This window comes from Castanea sativa, chromosome 11, assembly GCF_040712315.1.
Source record: "Castanea sativa cultivar Marrone di Chiusa Pesio chromosome 11, ASM4071231v1".
NCBI lineage: Eukaryota > Viridiplantae > Streptophyta > Magnoliopsida > Fagales > Fagaceae > Castanea > Castanea sativa.
Window position 1 is genome coordinate 3,603,616 of NC_134023.1, and position 12,897 is coordinate 3,616,512.

At 33.0% G+C, this 12,897-nt stretch overlaps 1 protein-coding gene across 1 annotated transcript in view; it reads left to right on the forward strand.

Moving 5' to 3' along the window:
- The window catches only part of LOC142615910 (uncharacterized), a 68,899-nt gene extending 65,689 nt beyond the window's left edge, over positions 1-3,210 (forward strand). Inside the window, exons 6-8 of the mRNA XM_075788823.1 lie at positions 737-838; positions 1,769-1,828; positions 2,750-3,210. Of these exons, the coding sequence (XP_075644938.1) occupies positions 737-838; positions 1,769-1,828; positions 2,750-2,881 (294 nt within the window). The 3' untranslated portion in view covers positions 2,882-3,210. The remainder of the gene's footprint in view (positions 1-736; positions 839-1,768; positions 1,829-2,749) is intronic.
- Positions 3,211-12,897: the final 9,687 nt, after the last annotated feature.

Consider the following 12,897-nt stretch of genomic DNA (forward strand, 5'->3'; position numbering starts at 1 on the left):
ATACAGTGACCTGTTCTTTTGGATTTTATTATTGTCCTGTTGTGCTAAGATATATAGTGTCCTTGTATGTGCATAATACCATCAAAAGTCACTACTGCATGTATATAGCAGGAATCGGAGCTTTTGACAACTACGCTAAATGACTGAATCTTTGATGGATAGGTACCTCTTAAAGCTTGTATTACTGTTATCCCTAGAAAAATGGCGGGGGATTTAGATGTTTAAGTTTCATTTATACAATGTTTCCTCCCCATTTTTTGTTGGAATAAACATTGATAGGCAAATTTTTGATAGGCAGAGCTGGCAAAGCTAAATGCATTTTTCCAGTTCCCTATGGATGATAATTTCCAGCAACTTTACAATATGGAGAGACGTGCTGAAATTACTAAACTAATTGAAACATAGCAAAGAGACAGTGAGCCACTTGCTGAATTTTTTGCGAAGTGCTATGGCTGTCTAGGTGGATTTGATCCTTGATGGGTGTGAAATTTCATTTAGCCTAAAAGGCTGTACATTCAAAAGCATGGGGATGCATGTGTGTATGCATGCACACATGATTACAAACAGATTTTTCCTTCAGCTTTTATGTCAGCTCTGTGCTACATTTTATATACTTTACTAAAAGTTATATTTAACACCTAAAAATTCAATTATGTATGTGCCTTTTTTATACAATGTCATTGTCACCCAAATTCTGGTTACATATGCAGGTAGCTGATTTTTCTTAGTATTTGAGGGTCAGAAATCTTTGGCATTGGATACAGCTATTAGAATGTGGCAATTACTGTTTGCTGAAAAGCAGTGGCCATTGGTTGAACACTGGAGCCAGTTCTTACAGGTAGCTTACTATCCATATTTTGATCTAATGAGAATGAGTAGTGAATTCTTGTGGCCTATGGTGAAAAGAATTATATAGCTGGCAACGTGTTGGGATTAAGGCACTGTTAAGTGAGCTGCAATAGGAAGTGAGAATATATTGCTAATTATGTTTATTATTAATTCAACCTTGATGCCCTATGGGGATCTATCTTCAGGTCTCTGTGATGTTATCAACGGAACATAGGCATCTATGCCATTGTTAGATTTGTTTGTCTGTGTGTGTTTTTGTTTTGTTTTCATCTTCTTTCTTTCTTCCCTGACCCCCCCAAAAGGATTCACTCATTGTGAGACAAAATGCCTGGGGGATTTGGCAAGAATCTTACCAACCACCATGTCAACATTATTAGTAACTGCCATTGTCGGTCGATTTGGTGAAGTTTTGTCAATGGCGGGATGTGATGGTTGGTGGGTGAACAGCTCTACACCTAGTCTCATTGGCTAATTTGCCTTCATAAATTATTTAATCCAAAAAATAGCTTGGTGGTTGGTTTTGTGACTGGACTTTTTGCAATTCTTGGTTTATAGTTAGGCACCAGTGGTTACTGCATATGACCAATCTAAGCACATGATAATAGATATACCTTTAGGTGTAGGCTTTGTTTTTCATATTGATTCCCTTGTGAAAGTTTCTGTGGATAGATGAATATTCTTTTCTAGGGTTACTTATCAAAAAATAAAATAAAATCTTTTCTAGGATATTGGGTCCCCTTATTTAGATGATATTTAAAATAAAATAAAATAAAAATTCATTGATATGTTTTGAGTTATACATGTTTAATTGGGTTGATGTTATGAACTCTATCAGCTTTCTTCTATATCTTTTTTGAGAGGATTAATTAATAAGTTTTTTTGTTTGGCTTCTTCTTTCTGTTTTGCTGTTGATGCTCAGGCTCGGCATAACAAGGCAATATCTAGGGGCACGTGGTCTCAACTATTGGAGTTTGCAAGGGTAAGATATAAAAAGGATTATTACATACTGCATCATTATCTCAAGATTAAATGCCTACATTTCATTTACACCTGCATATGCAATCAGTACCCTTTTCAACTGCTTTTTTATCTCCTCAAACTCGAGAAGTATGACATGCATTGTGCTGCCTCCCCTTCCTCCACCTCTTTAATTTTTTTTTAAATATTTTATTTTAAAAGTAGCTATCTTATTATGTAGAGTGAGAGAAATATATGTTTCCAGGACAGGTGAGAGAGATAATCTTAGCTTGACTTCATTCTTTTTCCTTGTTTCCTATTTGTTGTTGTTCTCTCTCTCTCTCTCTCTCTCTCTCTCTCTCTCCCCTCTGGGAATCATTTGATACTTGACTTCCATCCTTGCTGCCATTTGTTATCTGCATTCTTCTAATTCTGCAGACTGAACAATCTTATTCATACCTTCATTTCTATTTCGGTATTCTTACCTCCCACACTACAAAGATGCTGCACTAATGGCAATTCTGATTACTCTGTCTCTTTCTTTCTGTGAGATAGATATGGGGTACACAAATATGGAAAGATAAATTTTTGTTTGTGTAATTGAAAACAAGGTCATGAATTTTGGTTTCCTAATCAATTTTTATCTTGTTAAAGTTTATTAAAAAATTACCAGCATTTCAATTTTTAATCTTCTGAATAAATTACTAGGTATCGTGATATTCATTGCCTCTAGAGAGTGATTGATTTATCTCTTACGAATAAAATTGTTTTTACTTCTTGAAAAAAATACTCATAGCCGTTGAAGACTTGAATCTTCTTTAATAAGAAAGGAAACAAAAAGAAACATTGATATTGTCCGTTCATGAGCATTATGTATTGATGTGTCTTGCTGGTTTTGATGCTCATCATGGCACTACTAATTTTTCATCCTTTGTACATCCAGACGGTGGACCCTGCATTAACAAATTATGATGCTGAAGGTGCATGGCCCTATCTTATTGATGAATTTGTTGAATACTTGAATGAAAATGGCATCATCCAAAATGTCCAGTTGAATGATTTGAGCCAAAAATGATGACGATGTGCTGAAGTTGTGATTTGTCATCTTTCTTTAGTGTGGTTAAATTGCGATGTTCTGTGATAGTCTTGGTCTATCACTAAAAGGTAAAATCCCCCAAAAAGGAATGAGAAGACATGAGTTCCAATTCAACCTTGTTTTCCACTGACGATTCATTTGCAACCTTTGTAGTTAATGGGACTGCTGACGTGGTATATGCATTTTCCTGTAAAATAAGTTATGAGAATTGAGAACCTACTAGTACTACTAAGCACTAGTGTTGGAATTTTCTTTTGTTTGGATAAAATATTTCTTCTATACGATAGTATGGACTTTGGTACTTGAAATGTTTCTTCATGAATGGATCCCATATTATGGACCGGGCAAACATGGTTTATTGGGATTTTTTTTTTAAAATAACTATAAAAGTCAAATTATTTTGTTAGTTATCAATGTTTCCAAACTATTTAGGTATCTAACAATTCAAGTCTGGCAGACTAGATTTCACGGTAGCAAATTGAGTTTAAGAGACTTGATTTTTGTGTGCTGGCAAAGCTAAGGTAGACCAAAAGATTCACATGGAATTCGAGTCTTTAAGACTTGATTTACTATTCACTATCTTCTTCCTTTATTTTTTATTTATTTTTTTATATTATTTTTTCATCCATCTACTGTCCCCCTCCATTCTTCCAAGCCCCCAATCAATGACATAGCGAAGCCAAGCTGAAGAGGCTGCTGATCGTTGCTGTTAGGGTCTGTATCAGGCTAGTCCTCTCACTCCTGGTCCTACTTTGGCTCTGACTCACGCTCTCACTCTAGCTCTCGCTCGCGCGCTCTCTCTCTCTCTCCCCGATTGGGTTTGGGATTTTGAGAAATAGATTTAGATGAAGAAGGAAGAACTAGCTTGGGTTCTTAGGGGCTTGGAAGAAGGGAAGAAGATGGTGAACAGGACTTGAAATGGAGGGAAAAAAAAAGGAGAAAAAGAACGAAGGTAGAAGATGGTGAACAGGAAATCGAGTTTTAAAGACTCGAGTTCCACGTGGATCTTTTGTCCACCTCAACTTTGCCAACACACAGAAATCAAATTTCTTAACCTTGATTTGCTACAGTGAAATTGAGTTTAAAAGACTCGAGTCGTTAGATACCAAAATAATTTCAAACCTTGGTTAACTAATAAAATAGTTTGGTTTTTATAGTCATTTTCAAACAAAAAAAAAAAATCCTGGTTTATTGTACATGATAACTTGATAGGTCTAGCTAATGGACTAGTAAACACGGCTTAGAGTTGGCATTGTAAACCTAGCTATTAGGCCCCAGATTCAAAATGAGAGCAGGCTGGAACATTTGGGTAAAGTCACCTAGCATGTATCAATTCCATTTAGTGATTGGTTCATTCAGTTGTGGGCTTCACATGCTGTGAGATTAGTGGGACTGACTTGAGCTTGAGTGACCAGGGAAGTAAGCATTTAATGTACCTCGAGTCTACGATAAATCAAAAAAATTATACAGAACTAAACACTTTTCTAAATGAGTACATCAATAAAAAAACATAACAACATAAGTATTAAAACTATAAAATAATTGTTAAGACTATCAGTAGATGTGTTGTGTGTGGATCCCTAAACCTTAGTGCTTTAATATATTACTATTTCCTTTTATTCAAAATTGCCTTCACCAAACTATCAAAATTTCTCTTTAATATAATTATATTGTTTTAGTTATTTTCTCTTGTGGTTTGCTAATCAATTTCTTTTTCTTTGTGGATTCAACCTTGAACTTATCGAGTTATTACTTTGAGACAATCTTGCATTGGAGAGCATTATTTAAGTTGTAGCAAGTTTTTCAACATTCTTTCTTTATTATATTTCTTAACATAGAAATTAAGATGAAATGTGACAACTTTTAAGGGGTATCAAGTAAAAACTACTATAGACCAACATATTTTCCTTAAGCTTGACATTTCATTCTAGGGCTTAGCAGGATGATTGAGTTTTTATCTAAGCTAATTCCACCCCTATCAAGATTCACTAATTCCATGTTGAAGTATGATACATTAAAAAAAAAGGAAAAAGAACCAAAAAAAAGTGCCATAGGCCCACCCAACCCTTCGTGTGAAATGCGCCTTGAGACATTTGGTAATTTTTGGGCTTAAAAATAGGTTACAAGTTTCATTTTGTTTTGCAAACAAGCATTGTCCTCAAAGTTTGGTCCATTTTTCAATTCGGTTTCTAGAAACTCGAAAGTAGTAGTCAAATCTTCGAAGTGTGTAAAATGATTTAGAGTTTGGTCCATTTTTCTTCCTTTTTTATTATTTTTAAAATTTTTTAATGTTGCTGTATTTTTCCAATATTTTCTAATCAGGAAAACTAGAATAGAAAACTGTTTAACAAATTCAAGTCTAGAAAGTGATTTTTTTTTCCCCCCTTTTTCACGTCAATTGCATGTGGTAATAGCTTGCATGTAAATTTTATGCAACATTAACCTTTTTTTATTAGGGCAAACACAAAACATATTCCTTAAAGTTTGTCTCAGTTACCTATTTTGTGTCTAGAGTTTTGAAACTAGTGATTGAATCCTTTATTTATTTACAAAGATCTAATTTGATCTTTACTCCACCTGCCACTATAATTCTACGTAGCTCAGTAATTCTGCTTAGTTATTTTTTCTATTGGTGTGCATTAAGTAGAAATCGAATTTATGAGTTCACCAATTATGAGTTGAGTGCTTTAGCCATTCAGCCATGGATGCTTAGTGGAGACCTCCTTTACATTATATCCATTCTCACATGTGCCAATTAGATTACTATTTTGTAAACTTCAATAATTTGTTCTATCGGGGTCAAATTGAAGAATGGGGTAAAGTAAACTAAAAGACAAATGTTTTGTTTTCCAATTTGTTTTTTTAAAAACCTTATGGGTTCATTGATAAAGAGGTTTCAAACAGTTTTATATAAAATTTAAACTTCACCCCTTATAGCTACACCGACAGTAATTTTTTTTTGTTGATCAAAGTCAAAGTCAAACAACTATATTTTTAGAAAACTAAAAAATAAACTATTAAACTTTACCAAATGGGTGCAAAGTTACGGAAAATAATTATTTTAATTCGTATAATTTACATGCCTCAATTTGATGAAACTTCACCCCTTAATGAAACTTGTGTTTTAGCATTTGAGAAAAAAAAAAAGCTTCAATTTAAACAAAGAAAAGAAGAGGGATACAAAAAAAAAAAAAAAGCTAGCAGTTTAACACAATAGAAGCCCTACCAGTCTCGATTAATTAATCACCCATTGTGTACATGCTCTATGGAGAGCGCATAGACACATGAACCCATTACCTAATACACCTCTATTAAAACACGACAGGGCCTTCTAAATATATCCATGCATGTGACATGCAGGGTTCAGAAGCAACTAGCAAGAACCCTATAATACTAAGTTGGACCTTTACAGATATACCGATGCTTCACTCCATTACAAAGGCAAACGAAATCACCATGGCTGTCAGTTGCACAGGCTCCATGGGTCCTTTCACATGATTCACATAAATCATTAGGTGTCCTTGCTGTCAACTCGAAATCCTTGCCGCAGTCAATAGTAGTGCAATTGGTTGCGGCGTTGCTTGCTTGTACAGAAGTGGAAATGATAAGGGTGAAGATGAGGGAGATAAAGATGAGAAAACGAAGATGCCGATCAATGGAGTCAAGATTCTGGAAGTGGGTTTTGAGTTCTGCACCTATCGATGAAAAAAAAAAGGTATGTTAGTGATAAAAAGCTTAGAATTCTAACAAATCAAGAAGAGCTTATGTTCGGGTATTTACTCTTGCAGGAGAAAGTCCAATCCATACAAAATTTCATTGAGAGAAAATATTGCTCTTGCGAGTTGCGACCCTTATGTTGAAAGCAAATATTATCAACTTCAATTTCATTGAGAGAGAGAGAGAGAGAGAGAGAGATACGACCAATATATATAAAATATATGGCGTGTTGATTTCCAAGGAACCCCAATGAAATATTCTAAGCATCCAAACAAATCCAAGAGAAAGGTAGAGATGAGTAACCTGGAAGCATCTTCTCTAATAAAAGTGCAACATCATTCAAAACCAAATACCCAAATTAGATTCACTCTACTAAAATTGCACACACTCACATAATGTCTCTCTAGAACGTCACTACTATTTATACTATAAAAAGTCACTGTTTTTTAGACAGCCGTCATGTAAACAATATGCACTATAGAGTATAGTCTATAGGTGAGTGTGCTTATCCGTTGATACACTTCTCTCCTCTTCTTTTTTATTTTATTTTATTGCTTTTGAAATCAAATAGAATTTTGAACTCTTACCATTCTTTTTTTGTTTTTTAAATTTATTTTTTTATAATTCAATAGTTACAACAGGATAAAAAGATTTTAATACTAGATGTTTTCATTAAAAATACCAGGAGATATACCAACGAATTAAGTTATAAGCCTCTTGGCTAACTTTTTTTTTTTTTTTAGTTTTTTCTTCTCTATAAGTTAACTTTGACACTTGGGGTAGCCTTAATTAGTACCATTTTCTTTTTATTTGTTGCCAAATTAGGAGAGCGGTGGTTGTGTGTGTGATTTGAGAAATGAGAAAGTTGATTCCATAATCCTTATATAATATATATATAAGCATGCAAATGTTAGGTTTCGCCACTGTAATTGCAGGATATTTTGGTAAATATGACAAAGTAATTAAATAGTTTTCTTAAGCTTAAGTATTATTGGCGGTGGAATCTTAGAGAAGAAGTAATGAAATAAAATGAAGGCATTGTGATAAATAAATGACATTTTTTTTTGGTTGGTAATAGATTAATAAATGACATCATTTGTTAGGTTAAGTACCTCAGGCTAATCGAGAGTGATGATATAATTAATCACGGTTGATTGAGCAGGCGCAAAACACAAGTTACCATCTTATGACTTCTAGAGCATTCCTTCCTTTATGAGTTTATGTGAGATTTTATGTTGTTTGGGATGAAATCTTTTTTCACTTTAGATAAGCACTTAGGTTCAGGCTTGTTTTTCATGGGTTTTAAAAAAAGGTGCAGCGTTTTGGTTCATTTTAGATAAGCAGCTTGTTTGTCTTGTGCTTTTTATTTTTTTTATTATTATTATTATTTTTTTTTTAAGAGCAATGCTACATAATACTTTTACAATATTTTTCACAACAGGTGGGTTGACAAAGTTTTACTAGTTTTCTTTTAAATCCATCAATAAAATCAGTTTTTTTTTTTTTCACCTATCAATATTGGTTTGTTCCATAGTTATGATTTATGATTATTTTTTTGGTGCCTCTAGACATGTTGCTTTATAAATTTGTAAAACCTCGTATACTATGCAATAAAAATGAAGCTATAGGAATCATGGTTGCATAAAGTAACTATCTCAAAAGTTCGGTACTAGAAGCTATGGTAGCACCGGGCAACTATCTTCTCTAAAATTGTGAGTGACCATGCCTAGCCCAAACCTTTCAAAGTAGGTTTTGGTATAACCTAGTAAACCTACACGAATGAGTGGAGTTGTATTTGTTAGTTATTTAGACCATTGTAAACTTAGATTGTTTAACCTAATATATTAACCAAGTTGTCATTTAGGTTGATTGATCAGATTTAGGTTAAACACATATCAATCATATCACATAAAGCGGAAAATAAATACTACAGGCGACATGATGATCTAGGAAATACAATGAAACTGTCTAGTTTCAAGGTAAAAAACCTGGGGAGGATTTGATCTAGATAATTCTCAGTGAACAATTTCACTAAATAGAATAGAGGTGTTTAAAATAGATTTAAACCCTAAATCTAATGCTACCTCTTGTAATATTTACTCACGCGACTACACGTAGCTCCAAATCCACAGACTCTTCTTTTCTGAATTTGTTGAACATAAACACTCTAGTTTATAACACTTGAGATCCCACTCAAAGCTTTAAATCATCAATAGCAGTTGATCTTGTAGTAGCAACTTCAAATCTACCGGTTCTAATGGTATAAGAATGATTTCCGATAGTGACTTTTAATGGAGAAGGCACATCACCTTTTAGATCTCAAAAGAGAAGCTCCAAAGTCTCTTTAAACGAGTCTTAGGGTTTCCTTTAAATATTTAGTGAAAAAGATATGAAACTCTAATAAATTAATGGGCTTAATGAGTTGAAGAGCTTTACTTAAATTTTGCAGATCTATGTCTTGATTGGTCGAGCCTTCTTCTTGATTGCTTGAACCTGGCATGTTTCAAATTTTTGAAATTGTGGCTTCCTTTTTCTTATATTTTAACTTGTAGCAAGCTTGAACATTCTCTAATCATACCTACAGATTTAAAAATCTATATCTAGACAAGTTTGTACTCACAGTTTGCCAATTTTTCTAAACTTTTAGAACCTAACAATATTGGTGCCTCTCAAAGAGTGAAGGTTCTACTGACATTTTCTACCCTTCTAGGTCAAGAGTTTTACAATAGAGTTGCCACTTATTTAATTAGAAAAATAAGAAAATAAAAATTGAAAAGTGAATCTTCTTATTGATGAATTTAAATTGTACACCTCTTGATAAGAATAAAAAAATTACAAATATTTGGTCCTAGATACCATAAAAAAACAAAAATGCATAATTTTGCTTCATAGTTACAATTTAGAAATTGAAAAGTACAAGGAGAAACATAATTTACTAATCCTTGATCTAAAAATTTCGGAGGTTTCAAGATTGGGAATGTGTTAGGCACCTAACGTGCCTAGTAAAACCAATCTTCTATACTTTGATGACTAGTGATCGTATTACATCATACAATTAATTTATTTAATCCAAGAACATGTGATTGCAAAGATTAAAACAAACATTCAAGAGCATGATGAAACCCTATTTTGGGCATGCAAAGATAGATTAGAAAAATTGAAATACATAGTGAATATGTGTGTCATATGATAAACCCTAATCTATGAGCATACGAACATGATATTTAAATTGAAAAACCCTAAAACATGCAAAGGTTAAAAACAACCTAGTTCTAACATGCTAGCAACCAAAAACATATGATGAACTAGCAAAGTAAAGCATGCTTGAATTAAAAGTTAGAGCATCATTAAAAAGAGGAGGTTAGAAACCTTACCTGCATGCATCGACACTCTTAAGCACTCCAACCAAGAAATATTCATGAATAGGAAGTTGGTAGCTTAACATCAAGATATAATGCACATTCCTACTATTAACGAGAGAGAGAGAGAGAGAGAGAGAGAGAGAGAGAGAGAGAGAGAGAGAGAGAGAGAGAGAGAGAGAGAGAGAGAGAGAGAGAGAGAGAGAGAGAGAGAGGAATTTCATTTTTCTCTGAAATTCTAGGGTCTGGATTTGAAATTCGATGTGCTTTGGTTTGATACTGGAAAAGGGTATTTATACCGAAGGCTGGGGGTTAGGGATGAGTTTCTGGAAAATGTGGGACTTAGGAAAATTAGATTTGAGTGAAAAACATAGGTCTCAAAGTCAAACTGAGAGGGGAGCAAGCCTGAGAAAAAAAAGGAAGGAAATCTAGGGGATTTGGTCCAAGTGTTGATCTAAATTTGGTCCAAATCTTTCCCATATCTCTTCTTTTTTTGGTTGTTAGCTTTTGTTTTAGTGGTGATTTTATTTCCTCCGAGTTTCAACCATTTTTCTGGACTTCCTTGGTTCTCAAGTTCATAAAATTAATTCCAAATATATTCAATTAATTAATCAAATTTTACCAATTTGGAAAGGAATTAATTAATGCTTTGTCTCCAGATTAAATTAGGTGCATGCAACCTTACCATAAATTATATTCTCAACCATATGCATTATGACGCATCATATAATTTAAATTGAACTAAAAATAGGCTAGTTTGAATTAAAAGTTCATAATTACATATGGTTTGGACCTAATTCACGCTAGTGCATTTTATTATTAAAACTTATTTTGTTTCTTTCATATATTTCTATTCAATTATCCTATTAAGTCTCTTGAATTGTTGTTTTGATCGTTATGATTTATAAATCAAACGGTCAAAAATTAAAGTTTTCCCTGTGATATGATGTGCAATGGGATGCATGATGCAATGCAAGTGAGGATAAATGAGAGTTGCAAAATGAGTTGTCTACACTAATACAAGTGACTCACTACATTCTCATTTATTTTTAAACTAGTTTATCTTATTAGTTGTTATGATAGTTTAATATAATGAAAATTATATTACCTAAGTTTTAAGAAATAACATTATTTACTCCAATTACAATTATATTTATCTTATTAATTGTTAGGATAATTTAATTTATCTAAGAATCCATTACCCAATTTTCAAAAAATTTAAAATTCTATCCCAAAAAATTATAAGTTTTAAAATATATTTTTTAAATTTCAAGAAATTTAGTGGTGATCTAGTAGGTCTCCATCAAAGTTGTATTACCTAAGTTTTAAGAAATAACATTATTTACTCCAATTACAATTATATTTATCTTTTCAATTGTTAGGATAATTTAATTTAGCTAAGAATCTATTAACCAATTTTCAAAAAATTAAAAATTCTATCCCAAAGAATTATAAGTTTTAAAATATATTATTTAAATTTCAAGAAATTTAGTGGTGATCAAATAGGTCTCTATCAAAGTTGACTGAATTCTGCAGCATAGTTGGTGGATCTTGCCACATTTGTGGTTTTCACGGCTAGATTAGGTCGAGTCAATTCTTTGAGAGGGAGACTTGCCATAATTCGGTTATAAAGGAGCACACTCGTTGTTGACCATTGCATTAGGCACAGGTCGAGTTGGTTCCAGTTGGGTGGCTCAGGTTGGGCAGGTCAATTGACACCCATAGTTATAGTTATAGATTGTGGTGGACCAAAGTGTGAGATGGTAGATAAATTAAGTGTCGTGTAATAATTATGATATTTAGTTGTAACCCTAGTTTTATTGAAAAATGTAAGTATGTGTGCAAAATGAGTGGTATGACGATTAGATATAGGGTTGTGAATGAGATGAACTTGGTCATGTAGTGAATGTTCAAGTTTGACTTGACATCAAAAGTAACATGTTCAAGTTTGACTTGAGCTTAAATCAAACCCACAAATAATGTTCAAGTTTGAGCTCATCAAAAAGTTTAAATGCTTAAGATCGGCTTGGCTCGGCTTAAATCATTAGTCAAGCCAAACTTAAGCTCAATATCAAGCTTAAACTTCAGCTTAATATCAAGCTTGAGTTGGTCAAAAAGTCTAAACACTTGAGCTTAGCTTTGTTTAGTTTAAATCATTTGTCAAGTCAAACTCAAGCTATATATCAAGCTCAAACTCGAGCTTAATAATATCATACATTTGAACTTGAGATCTAACACAAGTACACTATTAAGCTCATATCAAATGTATTATCTAGCTTATTTGGTTTGGACGAGTGGGTCCCAACTCCTAATTAATTAAAAGTCTTAAAAAGATACGAGTTTATTTGTTAAGCTCATATCAAACTTATTACTAAGCCCATAAATGAGCTTGGCTCATCTAATTTTGTATCGAGTTCTAATGTTTATGAAAGTATTTTTTTTGCTTGGCTTGGTTTGCTTATTAAACAAGTCTAAAACTAAAGCTTAAACTTGGCTTTTTTTATAAACAAACAAACATAAATGAAGATTTTATTGAACCAAGCCTGAGTGATTTTGAACGGCTTGGATCATTTAAAACCCTAGGGATTACACTATAAATCAAGTAAAGTGGTAAGGTTGTACCACAAGCAAAAAGTGAAGTGGTAAGAAACAAAGTATGGATGAACAGAGTTTAGTTACAAACTTGGTTGGAGTTTTAGGCTTCAACCCATAATAGAAAGATGATATATGTGCCTATCATGTGCAATATAATGCATATGATAGGGACATGTATCATCTTTTATCATGTGTTAAAGTCCAAGGTTGCAACTAAGTTTGTAACCACACTATATAAGGAAAGAAAAGGTGGAAGGGCATGAAAGTAAAAGATGATTTGACATTTTTATTTACAATCAAAGGGTTTGACAAACTTATGATGGC